Source organism: Python bivittatus, unplaced genomic scaffold (genome assembly GCF_059951505.1).
Source record: "Python bivittatus isolate LINGU-HERP-01145 unplaced genomic scaffold, Pbiv_v1 ctg000840_np1212, whole genome shotgun sequence".
Taxonomy (NCBI): domain Eukaryota; kingdom Metazoa; phylum Chordata; class Lepidosauria; order Squamata; family Pythonidae; genus Python; species Python bivittatus.
Genome location: NW_028277113.1, coordinates 13,536,510 through 13,552,951, shown reverse-complemented (window position 1 = coordinate 13,552,951; position 16,442 = coordinate 13,536,510). Strand labels below are relative to the sequence as shown.

The following is a 16,442-nucleotide window of genomic DNA, read 5'->3' as shown; positions in this document are numbered from 1 at the left end:
AAGATTAGATGTATAAGTCATATATCATACTCTGTGTGTGTGTGTGTGTGTGTACAAGCAAAGAAATAAATGCCATAGTACCATAATACCCACTTATACATAATATATACATACACACACATACAGACAGACACATAAAGAGTCTCTTTCATTCTTGTTTGTGACATTCTGCCCCAATTCACATGTACTGTAGGTCAGTAATATCAGGAGGGCCACACATTCCCATCCTTGGTTTAAAAACAAGGTCCCTAGAATGGTCAAGATATTGGCTCAAAGTACTTCTTTCAACTTTGCCTTATGTATGTCACATATGGCTACTTTTCCTGATGGCTATAGATTAGTTTGAGTAAGTCTTTTGATACCAATTGCTGGCAACCATGAGTAGAAGATGGCTATTGCAGTTTTGTCCTGCTTTTAACTTCTCATGGGCTTTGGTTGGTCGTGAGGGAATAGAAAACTGGATTATGGCTTGGGTCAGTACCTCTCTTTTTGTGCATATTTCTCATGGCACCAAGGGAAGCCAACCAGACTCTTAAGAAAGTGGGAAGGTACTATAAATCTGTAGCAGAGCATAGGTCTTACCTGCAGAAAGTCTTGGATGATCAATGAGTGCAGTGCCTTTCTATAAAGTCCTGTTCACACAGGTACGGTTTACAATTCCTACTGTGTCATCTGAATTCATAAGAAAAGCAATATGATTTACTTCCACGTATGTGTGTGTGTGTGTGTGTGTACACATATATGAGGTATTTGAAAGGAGAAAGAAATGCTTGGATAAGGTTACATCTTGAAATGAAAATAATTGAAGAATCATTCCTGTGCAAGCAGTCTTCCCAAACCTGGCATATTCCAGAAGTGTTGTGGATTGTAGTCCTTAGAATTTCCAGTCAACTATATACGTAAACACTTATCAAGAAACCACCAAGCTGTTTCTACAGGTTTGGATGATTAAAAATAGAAGGACCTAATGCTAAAAAGCAGTAATAATGTCAGGGCTAGAGTTCTGGCAGCTTGCTGTGGGTTGTAATCCAACATATCAGCAGTGGGTGCAGGAAAGATATTCAAGGCCATGATTGTTTCTTCCAGTTGATATCCTGTTTCAGTACCACTTCAGAAAATCAGGAGGAAGTGAATCTCTTGTTCTGCAGAGGAAACCAAATTACAGTGAACCAGATAAACTAAAAATGAAAGGAACTTGCTGACTACAAATAAAGAAAACCAGTTCATATTTAGTACATAATTACTGCTCTGAAGTACATTGGCTGGTTTTTTTGAAGAGAGGTGTCAAGGTTATTTGAGATCAAAGTTCACAGCTGGCAGAACAGCTTGTTAACTAACAGCAGGGACTTTGCAAAACATACACAAACCAGGCATGTACAAGCAAGTAGTGGATCTTGTACAAATTAATCATTTGTGTGTAATGACATTGTTTTATGCAAGTACTGTGGATCCTTTCTAATACATATCCTTAGTTTTAAGGTTAAGTTGCTATATTGCCTTCTTGAGCAAGTTGCTAGAGCTACTGCCACTGCTCTATTTAAAAGAAAATGTTTAATAAATAGATAACACGTTGAGTTTCCTGAGCATAAGAAGTTATCTGTCTGCCAAGGAAGACCTGTGAGTCAATTTAGGAGTTGGTGTGTTTTGGAAAAGGTTCTGGAGTATGTTGGACAGAGTACAATCCATATAAATACAAGGCTTTTGCAATTTCAGAGTTGTCCCATTTGATGCGGATTGTGCCACAGCTAAGAAGAAATTAAGAGCTTTATATTTAGCACACAGAAAATCTAATTTACAACAGCCCCCTTTAAGATATTATGAACTGAAGAAAAATTATAAGATACTAATGCGCCAGAAGAAACAGAAAGCAGAGAGAGACTCCTGGTCATTATTAATAAATGCTTCTCCTTACAAAGACTCTAAAACCTTTTGAAATTTAATTTCTAGGACTTTCACTGCTCCCTCAGTCCCAGATTGCTGTATACCATCTAAGATCTGGGAAAAATATTTCAAATCAATTTTTATGAAGCAGGGGCAGCCTATTGTAAATACAGCAAACAAAATCAGATCAAAGTTACTTTCACAGTAGGAACCAGTGTCAGAGGAAGAGATTGTTGACCTTATTTCAAATGTAAAATCTGGTAAGGCTGCCAGCCAGGGTAATACAACCATTGAACTCCTTAAACAAAACCTAGAATGGTGGGGTCCTTTATTAGCAGCCCTATTTACTGCAATAGTTCTGATTTAATTCCTTTGGGCTGGAATAGGGCTATAATATATAAGGAGAGAAAAACAGAAGATCCTACCAATTATAAGCCAATTAGTTTGTTATCAATCCTGGGAAAACTCTATGCTAGACATTTAAATGAAAAATTAATCTCTTACCTTGAGGAACACTTCATTTTAACAAATGCTCAGGCTGCTTTTAGAAAAGGCAGATCAACAATTGATCAGAGTTTTACATTAGCTTACCTGGCAGGAAAATATTCTATTTTCCTGAAAGGCAAATTATTTACTGCTTTTATAGATTTTAAGGCCGCTTTTGATTCTGTTAATAGAACCAAACTCTGGGCTAAATTAGAGAATTTGGTCCCTGACAGGCATCTCACATATTTAATACAGGCACTATATCAAGATAGTATAATGCAAGTTAGATGCAACAGAAAAGGTTTACTTACAGGTGATACAATAATGAACAAGGGTGTAAGATAAAGTTGTATTCTGGCCCCTACACTATTTAATATCTATGTCAGTGATCTGGAGACTACATTACTCCAGGTTGATGGCCACTGCCCATCATTAGCCAGAAGGAAACTTTGTGCTTTGTTATATGTGGATGACGCTGTTCTTCTGTCACATACTAGATCGGGTTTGAAACATCTACTTGAAGCACTAGTTAAGTGTTGCCAAGAAAATCAATTACAAATCAACTATGATAAAACCAAAATTTTGATTTTTGAAAAAAAAAAAAGGTTAAAAAGTACAGCTGGAAAATGTAAGATCATGTGATAATGCAAGTGGAGAATTTTAGTTATTTGGGTATTTTACTTAATCCTGCTGTATCCTGGCAAAATCATTGCAAGGCAATACTTCTGAAAGCAAAATCTACTATGATGGCCTCGCTTTAATATTTTTATTCAAAAGGAGGGAGATTTGTTCTTGCAGCAATACAGGTTTTTAATGCAAAAATTGCATCTCAAATATTATATGGAGCTCCAATTTTGATTACATTTGCCAATAATAGCATAGCCCAACTAATATGTTATTGTTTTTAAGATCTCTTTTAAATGTTTCTAGTTGTGTTCCAATCTCTGTTATTCTCCTGGAAACTCTGTTATTCTCCTTTGAAAACAAAGGCTTGGCTCTGCGCTGTATTTTTAAAAACAAAGAAGGATTTCTTCATTAAAATCCCAAATTAATCTTTTGTAGATATGTGGTTTAAACCAAAAGATTAGTCAGATTGGCACTGATCCTGATTATTTATTTTCCAGGGGTATGACATCAACATTTCATTGTATTAAACAAATATTATGGGATAATTCAGTACAGGAATTAATGGCTAAAGCCAAAGTTACATATTCACCTGTAACTTTCAGAAGTAATTACAGATATACTTTTCAGCCCCCTAAACATCTTAATTGTTTATATTCTAGTAAATACAGAATAGCTTTTTCACAAACCAGATTAAATGTGTTACCATCAAATATGCTATATGGTAGATTTCAAAGAATCCCCATCTCTCAAAGATTTTGTCCCTGTAATGATATTGATTTTGAAATGGTGGATCATATTTTATTGTACTGTGAATTATATAAGAGTCTTCAGCAGGATGTTATCTGTCCCATTTTAAAATCAAAACCAGGAAGAGATATTTTAAAGTACCTCTTAATGAGCCTTAAGAAAGTTGCTTGACAACATCAAAAACCTGGACAGAAGACTGAGTAGATACCACTTTGCATTTCCTCTTTTCTGGTAGTGAGTAAGCGGCCACCCTTAGAGAAGCTGTGTGCTCTCCATTCCTTCTCCTAGATCACCCCTTGTATCAAGTTATCAGCAGACTTCAGCCATTCATCTATTGCTTCACAAGAAGGGGAAACCAAATTCAGCTTCAGCTAACTAGGCAAAGCCATGTCACTCTTGGGTAGGCAGAAAAGAAATGCTTGCCATCTGTGCTGACAAAAGACTGATTGTGCTACATTCCCTCCTCCCAAAACTACATAAATTATTTTCTAGAGAACATTATATTTTATGCTGGTGTAGTTTTCTGTCAGCTGAAGAATGGTGGAGAGCACTTCAGTATAGCAGTAGGAAAGGCCTTTAAGAAGAACTCCTAGATGCTTTCCAGTTACATTATTATGGTTGGTTGCACAGTCAGCCAGATGTTTGACTAAATTTGGCATTTTTATCTACCTATTGACTCCTTCCCAAGGACCTGGGATAGGCAGATGATGTTGTTTGATGGTGCTAAAGGTATCGTTGCAGGATACAAGCTGTTCCAAGTAAAGCTGTCTTTTGCAATTGACTGATGGTGATTTTGTCAATGCCGATGGTCTTCCAGTGGTGCTCCAGACATTTTGGGATTGCAGCCAATGAGTTTTACCACTTTGGCATATCCTGCCTCTTGGAGCATTTGATAGAGGCCTTCTCTGCTTCATGCTTCACTTCTCTGCTAGAATTTGTTTTGTAGATTTACTTGGAGAAAGGGGGAGAGAGATAGAAAAGTAAGAGTGATTATTCTGCTGCTCCCTTGTGATCTGGTTTGCTTTTTCTTGTGTGATCCTTTAGCTTTCTCTAAATCCACAATCCACACCCTTTTATACTTATTTTTCTTTGGCTCTCAATCTGTTTGACTGACCTATAGCATAACTCTTGCTAAGTTTCAACATTCAGTGTGTCAATAGTTTTTTAAAGCTCCACTTTTGTTCCCTTTAATTCTTCCCATTCCTTATCAAAAAATGGTAATTCCCACAAAGCAGTTTTCTTTTGATTACCTGTTTGTTTCTATCTTGTGCACAGAGTGAATCTACTTGTCTTCTTTGTGTGTTACAGATACAGTAATGATGATAGTGCATACATTTCTCAGAGGGTTTTTCCCCCTTAACTGCTGCAGAAGCACATACTGTATAGTATATACAATAATTCCTGAAAGAGTCTAACTTTGTCATTGAGTTATGCCATTAAGCCTGGAATTCCAGAGAAGGAAGTGGTTAGAGGATGAAGGACTCTTAGGTCTTTAATAAGAACTTATTTTTAAATCAGTTCTTGAAAGTTTTTATTGTTTAGTAGTGCAATACTTTCTATGTTGCTTCACCACAACTTCTCTCAAAGCTCGCCTTGGATGATTTGGTTGCTGCTTTGCTGTCTTTTCCTCATTTTTTCTATCCTAGACTTAAAAGAAGTCCAAGGAAACTCTTATACAAATATTCTGTAGTGAAACTCTTGAAGCTCTCTGTTGAAATATTGCAGGGTGTTTCGATTCTGTTCATCCAAAGCATGAAACAGGCACCAAAGCTGCTCCATTACAGCTTATAGCTGAAGCTTGTGCCATATCAAATTGTATCTCAGATAGGTTTGAATCAAATCTTGTTGCATTTGAATATCAAATTCAGATCAGATGTTGGCTTAATTGCACACCCCAGTATGTACATAGAAATAAGGTTTATTGTTTGAAAAGCACATGGAATGTAAACAGGCCATATTAGGGATGGGAATTTGCACTTATCCAGCAGTTTCTGAACTACAGCTCCTAGCAGCCCTCCTAAATATAGATGATGAAAGATACTGAGAGGTATAGTTAAGTACATTTGTAGTTATGCAGCTTCCCTGTCCCACGTAGACCTGTTTGCTTTAGGAACTAAATATATAATATATATAATATTTTACCTGCCAACAACATGTTGAAAGAATGACTATCACTGATTTCACACTGATCCATGTCTTGCTTTCTCACACACATATGTACCAATAACCCCATTTCACTTCCTTGCAGGGATATGTTTTCGTCAATAATCTAAAAAATAGATTCTGATACATACTAAACGTGGTGTTTCCCACAATCATTTTCAGACAATCCTAACAAAGGAAACTGCTAGGCAGCAAAATCTGTGGTTGGGCCAGTTTTGTTACTTTTGCCAACTTAATTCAGCCTTCCCTAAACTCCTGTTCTCTGGATGGACGGGGTTACAGTTTCTATCATCTGCAGAGAGGTGCAGAAATCTGAAAGAATAGCCTTATGAATTAATGAATACAAATCTGAGACAGATAGCTATAGGGTAATATGTCTGTGCCTAATGCAAAGCATGTACACTGTTGCTGAGCCATTTCATGAACCAACCAGAACTTTATGTGTCCTGTTAATTTGATGAGATCAAAAGTCTAACAATAATTGGTACCCAGCATTCTAAATTGCTAAGTATGCCAATCTCACCTGGAGCTTTATTAATAGCAAGTTGCAGAATTAAATTCGTCACCTTTCTGATGCTAACAACAGGGTATGGTTCCAATCAAGAAAGTTCATAATTAATATTCTGAGATTCTCAATTAATTACCATCTTGTTAAAAATACTGTGGAAATGCTATTCCCAAAGCAAGTATTGGTTATATTTGTTGTGATAGATTTGCAAGCAAACATAACAGACCTTTGTGATTAATTTCTAAAAGATAATGTGATTCTTAGATTTGATGACATAATTGTTTGGAAAACCCTCCCTTCGCTACAACATTCTTTTCTCCCTTTCAAATTGAAATGGGGATTCATTTAAAAACATGTGGGAAGGAGGATAAATAATATCTTACTATCACAGTCAAACCATGCAGTGGGATTTAGTATTTGTCTTGACAACACTCTTTCTTCCATAAGGACAGAATTAATCTCATTAAGTCTCTATTGCAAATGTAGGAAAAGATTTTGTGGTGAAGGCAGTGAGCCAAAAAATGAGATATGTAATTGTAACATATCATCAGAGGAAGGCAGTCTGCTAATGACTTTTGTTGTGGTGCCACCCCATTTAATCTAATCATCATCTAATGTTGACTAATTCAGATTCCCCTATAGATACAATGGGGCTGTGATTTCTAGATTCCTTTTATTAGAGTCATACAATCCATTTCAACTGGTTGGTGTTCACTGTGAGAATTCTGTGTTTTGAAACCTGTGTGTGTTTGTGTAAAGTCAACTACACTGGGCCTATAACTGAGATGAATATACATTTCTGTTGGCTCCTCCCTATTTAACAGCATAGAATTGGATTTATTATGTGTTTTCACCAAATATATACTAACATCCTCTCAAATGAGAAGGAATACATAATCTGCAGTCTGATCTCAGTTAACTGGTCAAATGATGTACCTCCAGATTTAGTTCTTGGAATGAAGTTACTTAACTAATTATTATAGAGTTGATATCACTGCTTTCCAGTTGTTCTGATGAAGATTGTAAATACAATTCTGAAATCTTAGATGTGGATATACTATTTAGAGAATATATATATTATTTCCCAGAGCAGCCTTCCTCAAATCCTCATACTTTCAGAATACCCCAAATGGCCATGCTACTGGGAAAATTGGACTATAGTTCAATTTATCTAGAACATGTCAGGTTAGGGAAAGCTACTATAGAGGATTCTGAGCACTTTCTGCGACTAATACTGAGCACTCTGGAGCCTTACCATCATCCACTGTAAAATAAAATGACACCTATCATTCCTTTTTGGTTGCACATTTATTTTGGAGATAATAAACAGTAAATCTGGAGTGATGCTTTGCACAACAAAGAGTGAACATGAGAAAGAGCTTGGATTCAAGTCAATGTTACTTCTCTATGTTTATCACATTTGTGGATTGCCATCCAGCGGTCCTGCTTATGATGATCTGAACTCTTTTACTAAAAAAATATGGTAAGAGATTGGTTATAGGGCAGCTTGGAGAATTTGCCCGAATCTGGAAGACAAAATCATTCATTTGGAGCTAGACATTAGATCAGTTGTATAATAAAAACAACAGAGGCAAAATCTGGGAGACGTTCAAGCCTGTGAATCCTAAGGAAAGGGACAAACATTCTCTGCAACATCAACTCTGCTACCTGTGGTTTGGATTCCTGCCCTGCCTGGTTGATAAAAGCTGCCAGAGAGGTAACAGAGGGCTGGATGAAGGTGATGATTAGTGCATCTTTGAGAGAGAGGATGGTGCTTCCTGCGTTGACAGAGGCAGTGGTTGGCTCCATCCTCAAGAAGCCATTGTTTGACACAGCTATCTCACCAGTTTCCAGGTTTTTTAGAAGGTGGTGGGCCTGCAGTTACAGAGAGACCTCGATGCAGCAAATTATCTGGACACTTTTCATTTGAGTTTCTGTAAAGAGTAAGGAAGATAACAGGGCCTAAAGCATTTTTAAAGTCCAAAATATCCAAATAATTTTCAGAAGTCACTCATATAGACACCTCCCTGAGCTATAAGAAGGAGGAGGTACAGTACAGACAGACTTGCAAGATTCTGTTATTACAGCCAGTCCCAATCAAGATAATTGTAAACATCCTAAGGAATCCTTTTCATGATCTGGTCTACCTAGTGAAGCTAGTGAAACTGACAATTTCTGACCAGGGTATGGGATTGAAACTGCATTGATTACTCTTGTTGATGACTTCTGGTGGGACCAAGATACACTGTGTCAAATGCCTGTCAGCAGCACACAAACAAGGAAGAATCACAGCCTCCTTAAAGGTTGAACTAATGAGTTTCTTAAGAGCTAAGGTTGGAATATCTATCTGGTCTTCATCTGCCATGTTTTAGAAACATCCTTTCTCTTTTCCAAACTGAGAAAACTCAGACTCATTACATTAGGACTTTCCTGGCCCTGCTGGATCTCTCAGTGCCTTCAAGATCATCAATCATGGTATCCTTCCGGACTTTCTTTGAAGACTGGGAGTAGGAGCAGCATTTTGTGGTTGTTCTCCTGCTTCCTGAGTAAATAGTTCTCTGAGATGATCAGGAAATGCATTTGTTATCCTGCCCCAGTGCCTGTACCCTGTCAGCGTCTGGATGGAAGAAACAGAATTAGACTTAATTCCAGAAAGACAGAGCTGCTATGGCTTCAGAACCTGATGGACTCCAGGAGAATTTCATGCAGAGATGGTCTGAAATCTGAGGGTCCTCTTAGACTCATGATTGCTACTTGAATAGCAGGTAGAGGCCATGACCAGAATAGCCTTTGTACAAGTCCATCTGGGACAATTGTCGCCATAATTCCTAACTGGGAGGTTCTGTTGATAGTCACCTCATACCTTTGTCTCTACAATTGGACTATTGCAACTTGCTCTACAAATGGTTGCCTTCAAAGACCATCTGGAAGAATGGAGTTTACCCAGCCTTCCCGTCCTCCATGTGACACCACTATTTCAGGAGCTGCACTGGTTACCATGTGGTCTCTAGGTACAATTCAAGGTGCTGTTGTTATCTATATGGGTTACCTATATGGGCATCTGAGGAACTGCCTTCTTTGAGTAGAATCTGCCCTCCCCCCCTTAAGATCTAGTGAGGGGAGGGCTTGCTGTAGGCTCTGACCCTAAGGAGTATCAACACCAGGGATTCCAAGGGGAGAGATTTCTTCATATTGGCTTCCCTTCTTTGGAACAGAGTACCCCTATAGTTAAGATGGCCCCTTCCTTGCTCTTCAGAAAGGCTTTGCAGGATAGAATAAACAGTTGAATGCCTCCAGAAGATCTGGTGCTGGGGACTTTGGGGAATTAGTTGGCTATTTGGTCATTGTAGTCAATAGAAAGAGAGAGGGAATGCAATAATAGAAAATAGAAAAAGCTGCTCTCTGATGCCCCTTGATTTCCAGTCCTGTTGTCTGTGAACTGGCAGGACTTAGAGATAGCTATACTATATGATTTTCTCCCAACTTTCCACCAAGGTAGATGAAAATTGGTCATCAGCTGTTTAAAAGCCTAGATTTTTAAAAAGATCTTTATGTGATACTAGAAAAGAATCAAAGGAAGCACTAGGCAAAACTAAGAAACTCCTGTATACAATGATCTAGCCACCATCTTTGACATCTGCAGAAACAGTGGCAGGTCTAAAGTGCTTGCATGTAAAATGCCAATATTGTACAATATGACTCTTGCATCCAAATGGTTAAAAGAGAGTATTAGCTGAATTTCCAAGAGCTATGAATATTTCAGATTCCATTGCCTGCCCCATTTCTGGTAGCTGCCAATGGCATTGAACTCTTTCTGTGAGTCCATTTCTGACTTGACTTGAAAACACCTTGGTACTTTCATGGCCTTGTTTTGGGATTGTCTTATGAAGCACATCCAATACAAATATACAGACTGTTCTAAAGGCTGAGAAAGTCTATTGTTCTTTATATTTTATATTTATATGTATATTTATATTGTAGCGTAGCTATATTTTTCTTCCCCCAGTCTCTATATAACCCCCTTTAAGGATCAGTATTCATTTGCTCTTCAAATGAGAATCAGATGGAGCAAAACTAACAAGAGAAGAAGCGGATTAATATTCAATTGAAGCAGAACTTTTTCTTTTAGGATTGATGGATAAACAGAAAAAAAGCCATGGAAGATTATTTCAATATATGATTACTGTGGTGAGATTATTACAGTGGGGCAAAAAAGTATTTAGTCAGCCACCAATTGTCCAAGTTCTCCCACTTAAAAAGATGAGAGAGGCCTGTAATTTTCATCATAGGTATACCTCAACTATGAGAGACAAAATGGGGGAAAAAATCCAGAAAATCACATTGTCTGATGTTTAAAGAATTTATTTGCAAATCATGGTGGAAAATAAGTATTTGGTCACCTACAAACAAGCAAGATGTCTGGCTCCCACAGACCTGTAACTACTTCTTTAAGAGGCTCCTCTGTCCTCCACTCGTTACCTGTAGTAATGGCACCTGTTTGACCTTGTTATCAGTATAAAAGACACCTGTCCACAACCTCAAACAGTCACACTCCAAACTCCACTATGGCCAAGACCAAAGAGCTGTTGAAGGACACCAGAAACAAAATTGTAGACCTGCACCAGGCTGGGAAGACTGAATCTGCAATAGGCAAGCAGCTTGGTGTGAAGAAATCAACTGTGGGAGCAATAATTAGAAAATGGAAGACATACAAGACCACTGATAATCTCCCTCGATCTGGGGCTCCACGCAAGATCTCACCCCGTGGGGTCAAATTGATCACAAGAATGGTGAGCAAAAATCCCAGAACCACACGGGGGGACCTAGTGAATGACCTGCAGAGAGCTGGGACCAAAGTAACAAAGGCTACCATCAGTAATACACTATGCTACCAGGGACTCAAATCCTGCAGTGCCAGATGTGTCCCCCTGCTTAAGCCAGTACATGTCCGGGCCTGTCTGAAGTTTGCTAGAGAGCATTTGGATGATCCAGAAGAGGATTGGGAGAATGTCATATGGTCAGATGAAGCCAAAGTAGAATGTTTTGGTCTAAACTCAACTTGTTGTGTTTGGAGGAGAGAGAATGCTGAGTTGCATCCAAAGAACACCATACCTACTGTGAAGCATGGGGGTGGAAACATCATGCTTTGGGGCTGTTTTTCTGCAAAGGGACCAGGACGACTGATCTGTGTAAAGGAAAGAATGAATGGGGCCATGTATCGTGAGATTTTGAGTGAACACCTCCTTCCATCAGTAAGGGCATTGAAGATGAAACGTGGCTGGGTCTTTCAGCATGACAATGATCCCAAACACACCGCCCGGGCAACGAAGGAGTGGCTTCGTAAGAAGCATTTCAAGGTCCTGGAGTGGCCTAGCCAGTCTCCAGATCTCAACCCCATGGAAAACCTTTGGAGGGAGTTGAAAGTCCGTGTTGCCCAGCGACAGCCCCAAAACATCACTGCTCTAGAGGAGATCTGCATGGAGGAATGGGCCAAAATACCAGCAAAAGTGTGAAAACCTTGTGAAGACTTACAGAAAACGTTTGACCTCTGTCATTGCCAACAAAGGATATATAACAAAGTATTGAGATGAACTTTTGATATTGACCAAATACTTATTTTCCACCATGATTTGCAAATAAATTCTTTAAAAATCAGACAATGTGATTTTCTGGATTTTTTCCCCCATTTTGTCTCTCATAGTTGAGGTATACCTATGATGAAAATTACAGGCCTCTCTCATCTTTTTAAGTGGGAGAACTTGGACAATTGGTGGCTGACTAAATACTTTTTTGCCCCACTGTATATGCACAAAGATGGAAAGATTCGGCATTACCCAAGATAGAGGAATGGTTGGTGAAACTGACCGAACTTGCTGAGATGAACATACTGACTTCTTTGATTAGAGAAAGGACAATATCTACATTTACTAGTGACTGGAAACCCCGTATGGACTTTTTGCGTAAAAATGAAAGAAATGAACTTGTGATTTATGGTTTTGATAATTCAGACAGGATAGATTATAGAAAAAAGAGAACCATGATGTAACTTTAGAGAGAGAGGTTAAAATATAATTGTACTTACAACTGCTGTGAAGGATATTGGAAGACACTTCTTTATATCTTTCTCTTTTTTTCCTACTTCTACTTTTTTCTTATTGCACTTTTAGCTTTTTCTTTTATTCTCTCTTTCCTTTTTGTTTTCCCTGTTCTATTTTAGTTTGTATTAGTTCTTATTATTGCTGTTAAAAGTTTCAATAAAAGTTATTAAAAAAAAAGAGAAGAGCAGAGCAAGCCTTCACAACTCTGCTCTTGTTTAATGACTGTCATGTTGCAGGCTTGAAGGGAGGGGATGGAGGAAGGGAGTGGTGGGGGTGGAAGAGACCATATATAGCATTTGCTCAAGCCTATATTTTGCCAGAGTTTGCTCTATTTGTGAAACTGAGGAGAACCAGGGGGAACAACTTCTAAAACAAGGTATATTTCTTCTAACGATTGAATGTTATAATGCTATTAATTACTGTAAAAAATATTTTGCATGATTGCCTGACATGGTGCTTGAAAATAGTTGAACTTAAATATTTTATGAGCAGGCTGTAAGAAATTGTAGAAGGAATTTCCAGGAAGTCTCAACATGCATACTATTGTTGGCCCAAGAATTGGGAAATCCAATGAGTTTCATGCACATTTTTTCTGGTAGTTTGTCTAGGATCAAAGAGATAGCACGCTTAGATCTATTTTTTTAAGTTGCATGATTTTTTTAAATGGAATTCCTGAGTTTTCTGGATATTACTAGAGAATTGACAATATTATTTTCTCCGCTATTTTGTCATGTACCAATCTAAGAGAAATTTAGTGGAGTATTTTTCTGACGTTAGCCTGCATCTATTTTTCCACTTCTTTTCTATGATAGCATGACATGCTTAGTGTAGACTTGGCTTGTTCACATTATCTTTTTTCCTCTTTGCTTCTTTTGTGTAGGGGAGGTATCAGTGAGATAGCTACAATGACAGAGCCAACAGCCACTGAGAATAAGAAACCTCCTGCTGGTTTGAGTGGGCGAAGAGCCATCCCACCCAATGTCTCCAATGCAGAAGAAGATGAAGTACCTGAAGTAGAGACAATTGGTGTGGTGCCAAGAGGATTTAAGAGAGAAGGTATGACTAATCACACAATTTAGAACTAATCAATACACTTGAGAGTTTCTTGCACCTTCCTGTCAGTCATACTGTTGCAAAATGTTGAAGTTCAGACAGAATTCAAGTCTGCAACTTTTTCTCTTAGTGAGTAGCAAATTACAGAATATCGTAATAGGCTAGGAAATATATGAAATGCTCCCATGCAGTACTGTAATTAATCCTGCATGCCTGCTACTCATAAGGCATGGAGATTATTTTGAACTGCCACAAAGACTCCATAAGGGGGTCTTTGTGGCAGTTCAAAATCAGCTCCATGCCTGTTCTGGGCTGCGTTCTGGAATTGAGCTGATTTATTGTTGGCTTTGTTGCGCTATTTGCAAAATCACAGCAAAATTAATCTTTCTTGAAGCACTGCAATGCTTCTGGGTGATCCTTTTCCCCTATTGGGGATTTTGCACCTAGTCCAGTATCTAGCACCTTTCTTGCCTCTGTAGTGTTGCTGCCTGCATTCTGGGGTTAGCAGAAGTAGACATGATCAGGGTTTGGCTTCAAAGGATTTCTGCAGGAAATGGAAACTCAGATGGTGTGGAAGTGCCCATGACTTCCTTTTACCGTGGCCTTCATTTCTCTTCTCAGTGTTGAAGACCAATGAAAGAGAAAAGAAAACAAAGAGAAATTGTCTCCATTTGAAAGAGTCTGACCATTTTTGCTTAAGTTCTACAGCACACAAGAGAAATGCAAGAGCATTTCTTATTATTATCCAGACATACAAACAAATAATGACTTTATTAATAGCATTATTAGGGTCAAAATGTGCTATGTGACTTTTCTTTTAAAAAGGAAGAATTCTAATTTGTTCTTAAAAAAATAAATATAAAGAGAAAATATTAGACATCTCTCTCTCTCTCTCTCTCTCTCTCTCTCTCTCTCTCTCATACTCTTTGCGCTTTAGACCTCTTTGTCAAACTCTAAAACATAGAAATCTAGAACACAGACAGCAGAAAAACACAGCAGCAATACAAATATTCAAAATACAAAATGTAGCAATTGATACAACCAGCAAGAATTTGTCAGTAAGGACGTAAGATGGATTTGTCTTAAAAAATAGCTCCTGAGCTGCCATTTAAAAAAAAAAAAAAAAAAGACCTTTTCTTTAGGCCTGAATGGGGATTGTTGGGGCAGGACAATCTCAGTAGATAGACAGGTTCAGATAGAAGAAGGCAATCTCTTAAATATTCTGGTCCTAGACTATTCAGAAAGTTATAGCTCATCACCAGCACTTTAAGTTATCAGAAATAAAATAGAAGCTAGCGCATCTGCTTTGTGATGGAATCACGTGCCCCTGTGCATAGCCCCTACTAGCAAGTGGGCTGCAGCATTCTAGGATGAATGTGGCTTCTTAATGTTTTTCAAATGTAGCCCTGTATGGAATCCATTGCACTAATTCTGATATTATGTCAGGCCAGATCAACATTTTCCAAGAGTACCATAGTGGGTTTGATAGTGAGCTGGAATGAGACAGCTGGAAATGTGAAAATGAACTGGGTGAGCTAGATTACGCTTTATGGCTTCTTCCTGCTATTTACGTATTCAAACGTTCCTCTAACTGCACATACTTAGGCTTACTAAAGGCAGTTGGCAAAATGTATGGTACAGAGCCTTTCTACATACACACATACATGCATGCATATACATACATACACACATACATATGTATAGTTGCAAATATGAACAAGGCTCTTCCCTTTAGACAAGGGTTGCAGTTTTACATTTGCAGAAGGTTGTTGGATGTATAATTACAATACACGTGTGCACCTTATTTTAAGTACTCTATCTGCAGAATAGTATGCTGAGAAAAGAAGTCATGGAGGAGATTCTTGTGAAAATTTGTGAGTAATCAGAACCTGTAGGACCAGGGTAAAGCAGAGAAGAGAGGTAAAGACAGAAAATGGAGGGATAGTGATGCAAGATTAATTGATCGTACCATACAGATAATACAGGTCTGAGACCAATCATCTATCCTCTCTCCCAGCTGCCCTGAGTGGCAGGTGGAATAGAAAACTAACAGGTCAATAGACATAGCAGCAGGCTATTTGGAAATATGTAGCAATAGGAGTTTGGTCCACTGGCAACAGCAATGAAATTGAACAATAGGTACTGCTTGGAGGGAATTGGACTTAAGAATTGGAGCTGAGTGATCCAGGTCAGGAACAAAACAAGCACCTGAAAATGCAACAAAGCCAGGAGGTTGTGCAGATAAAGTTGCAGCCCAGTCATGAAGACCCTTATAGCTCTTTTATCTAGAGAAAGTTAATGAACCAGTCTCAATGATTGGGGCCAATCCAAAGACTGAGGAACTTCACTGCCAGGAAAGTATTTCAGGCAATAGTATAGATGGCTCACAGAAGCTTATGACAGATTTGAGACAGGATTCTTGGAGATATTTAAGAACCACATTAACAAAGTGATTTCATTTTGAGCACCTCAGTAATACCGCCTTTTTTTATTGCTTGCTCTTGGTTATTTCATTGGAACATCTGTCACATCATCTCATGACTCCTGTTATTTGGAATCATTGTATCCCCAGAAGTTCCCATCATAACTTTAGTTGTTTAGGTCTCTATATCTTTACCTTAAAAGTCCTTGATAAATTCATGATTTTAATAGCTAGCGAGGCAACTCATATTTATGGCCCTTTTAAAGTAAAGAACTTGAGGTTAAAGATATTCTATGCAAAGTTAAGCAGCAATACATAATAATACACAGGGTTATATATGAGCTTTGGCTTTTCCATACAGTATCCAAATCTAAGGTTATAGATAAACTTGCTATTCAGTATATTTGTATTTAATTAGCATTATTTATTTAAAAATAGCATCAAAGGATGATTGCAA

At 38.1% G+C, this 16,442-nt stretch overlaps 1 protein-coding gene across 2 annotated transcripts in view; it reads left to right on the top strand.

Moving 5' to 3' along the window:
* The first annotated feature begins 12,843 nt into the window (after positions 1-12,843).
* F13A1 (coagulation factor XIII A chain) overlaps positions 12,844-16,442 on the top strand; it is a 101,520-nt gene continuing 97,921 nt past the window's right edge. For both annotated transcript variants that reach the window (XR_015794030.1, XM_088130807.1), the window contains exons 1-2: positions 12,844-12,886; positions 13,391-13,566. Coding sequence is in view for 1 of the 2 variants with exons in the window: in XM_088130807.1 (XP_087986933.1) it covers positions 13,416-13,566 (151 nt within the window). In the remaining variant the exon portion in view is untranslated. The remainder of the gene's footprint in view (positions 12,887-13,390; positions 13,567-16,442) is intronic.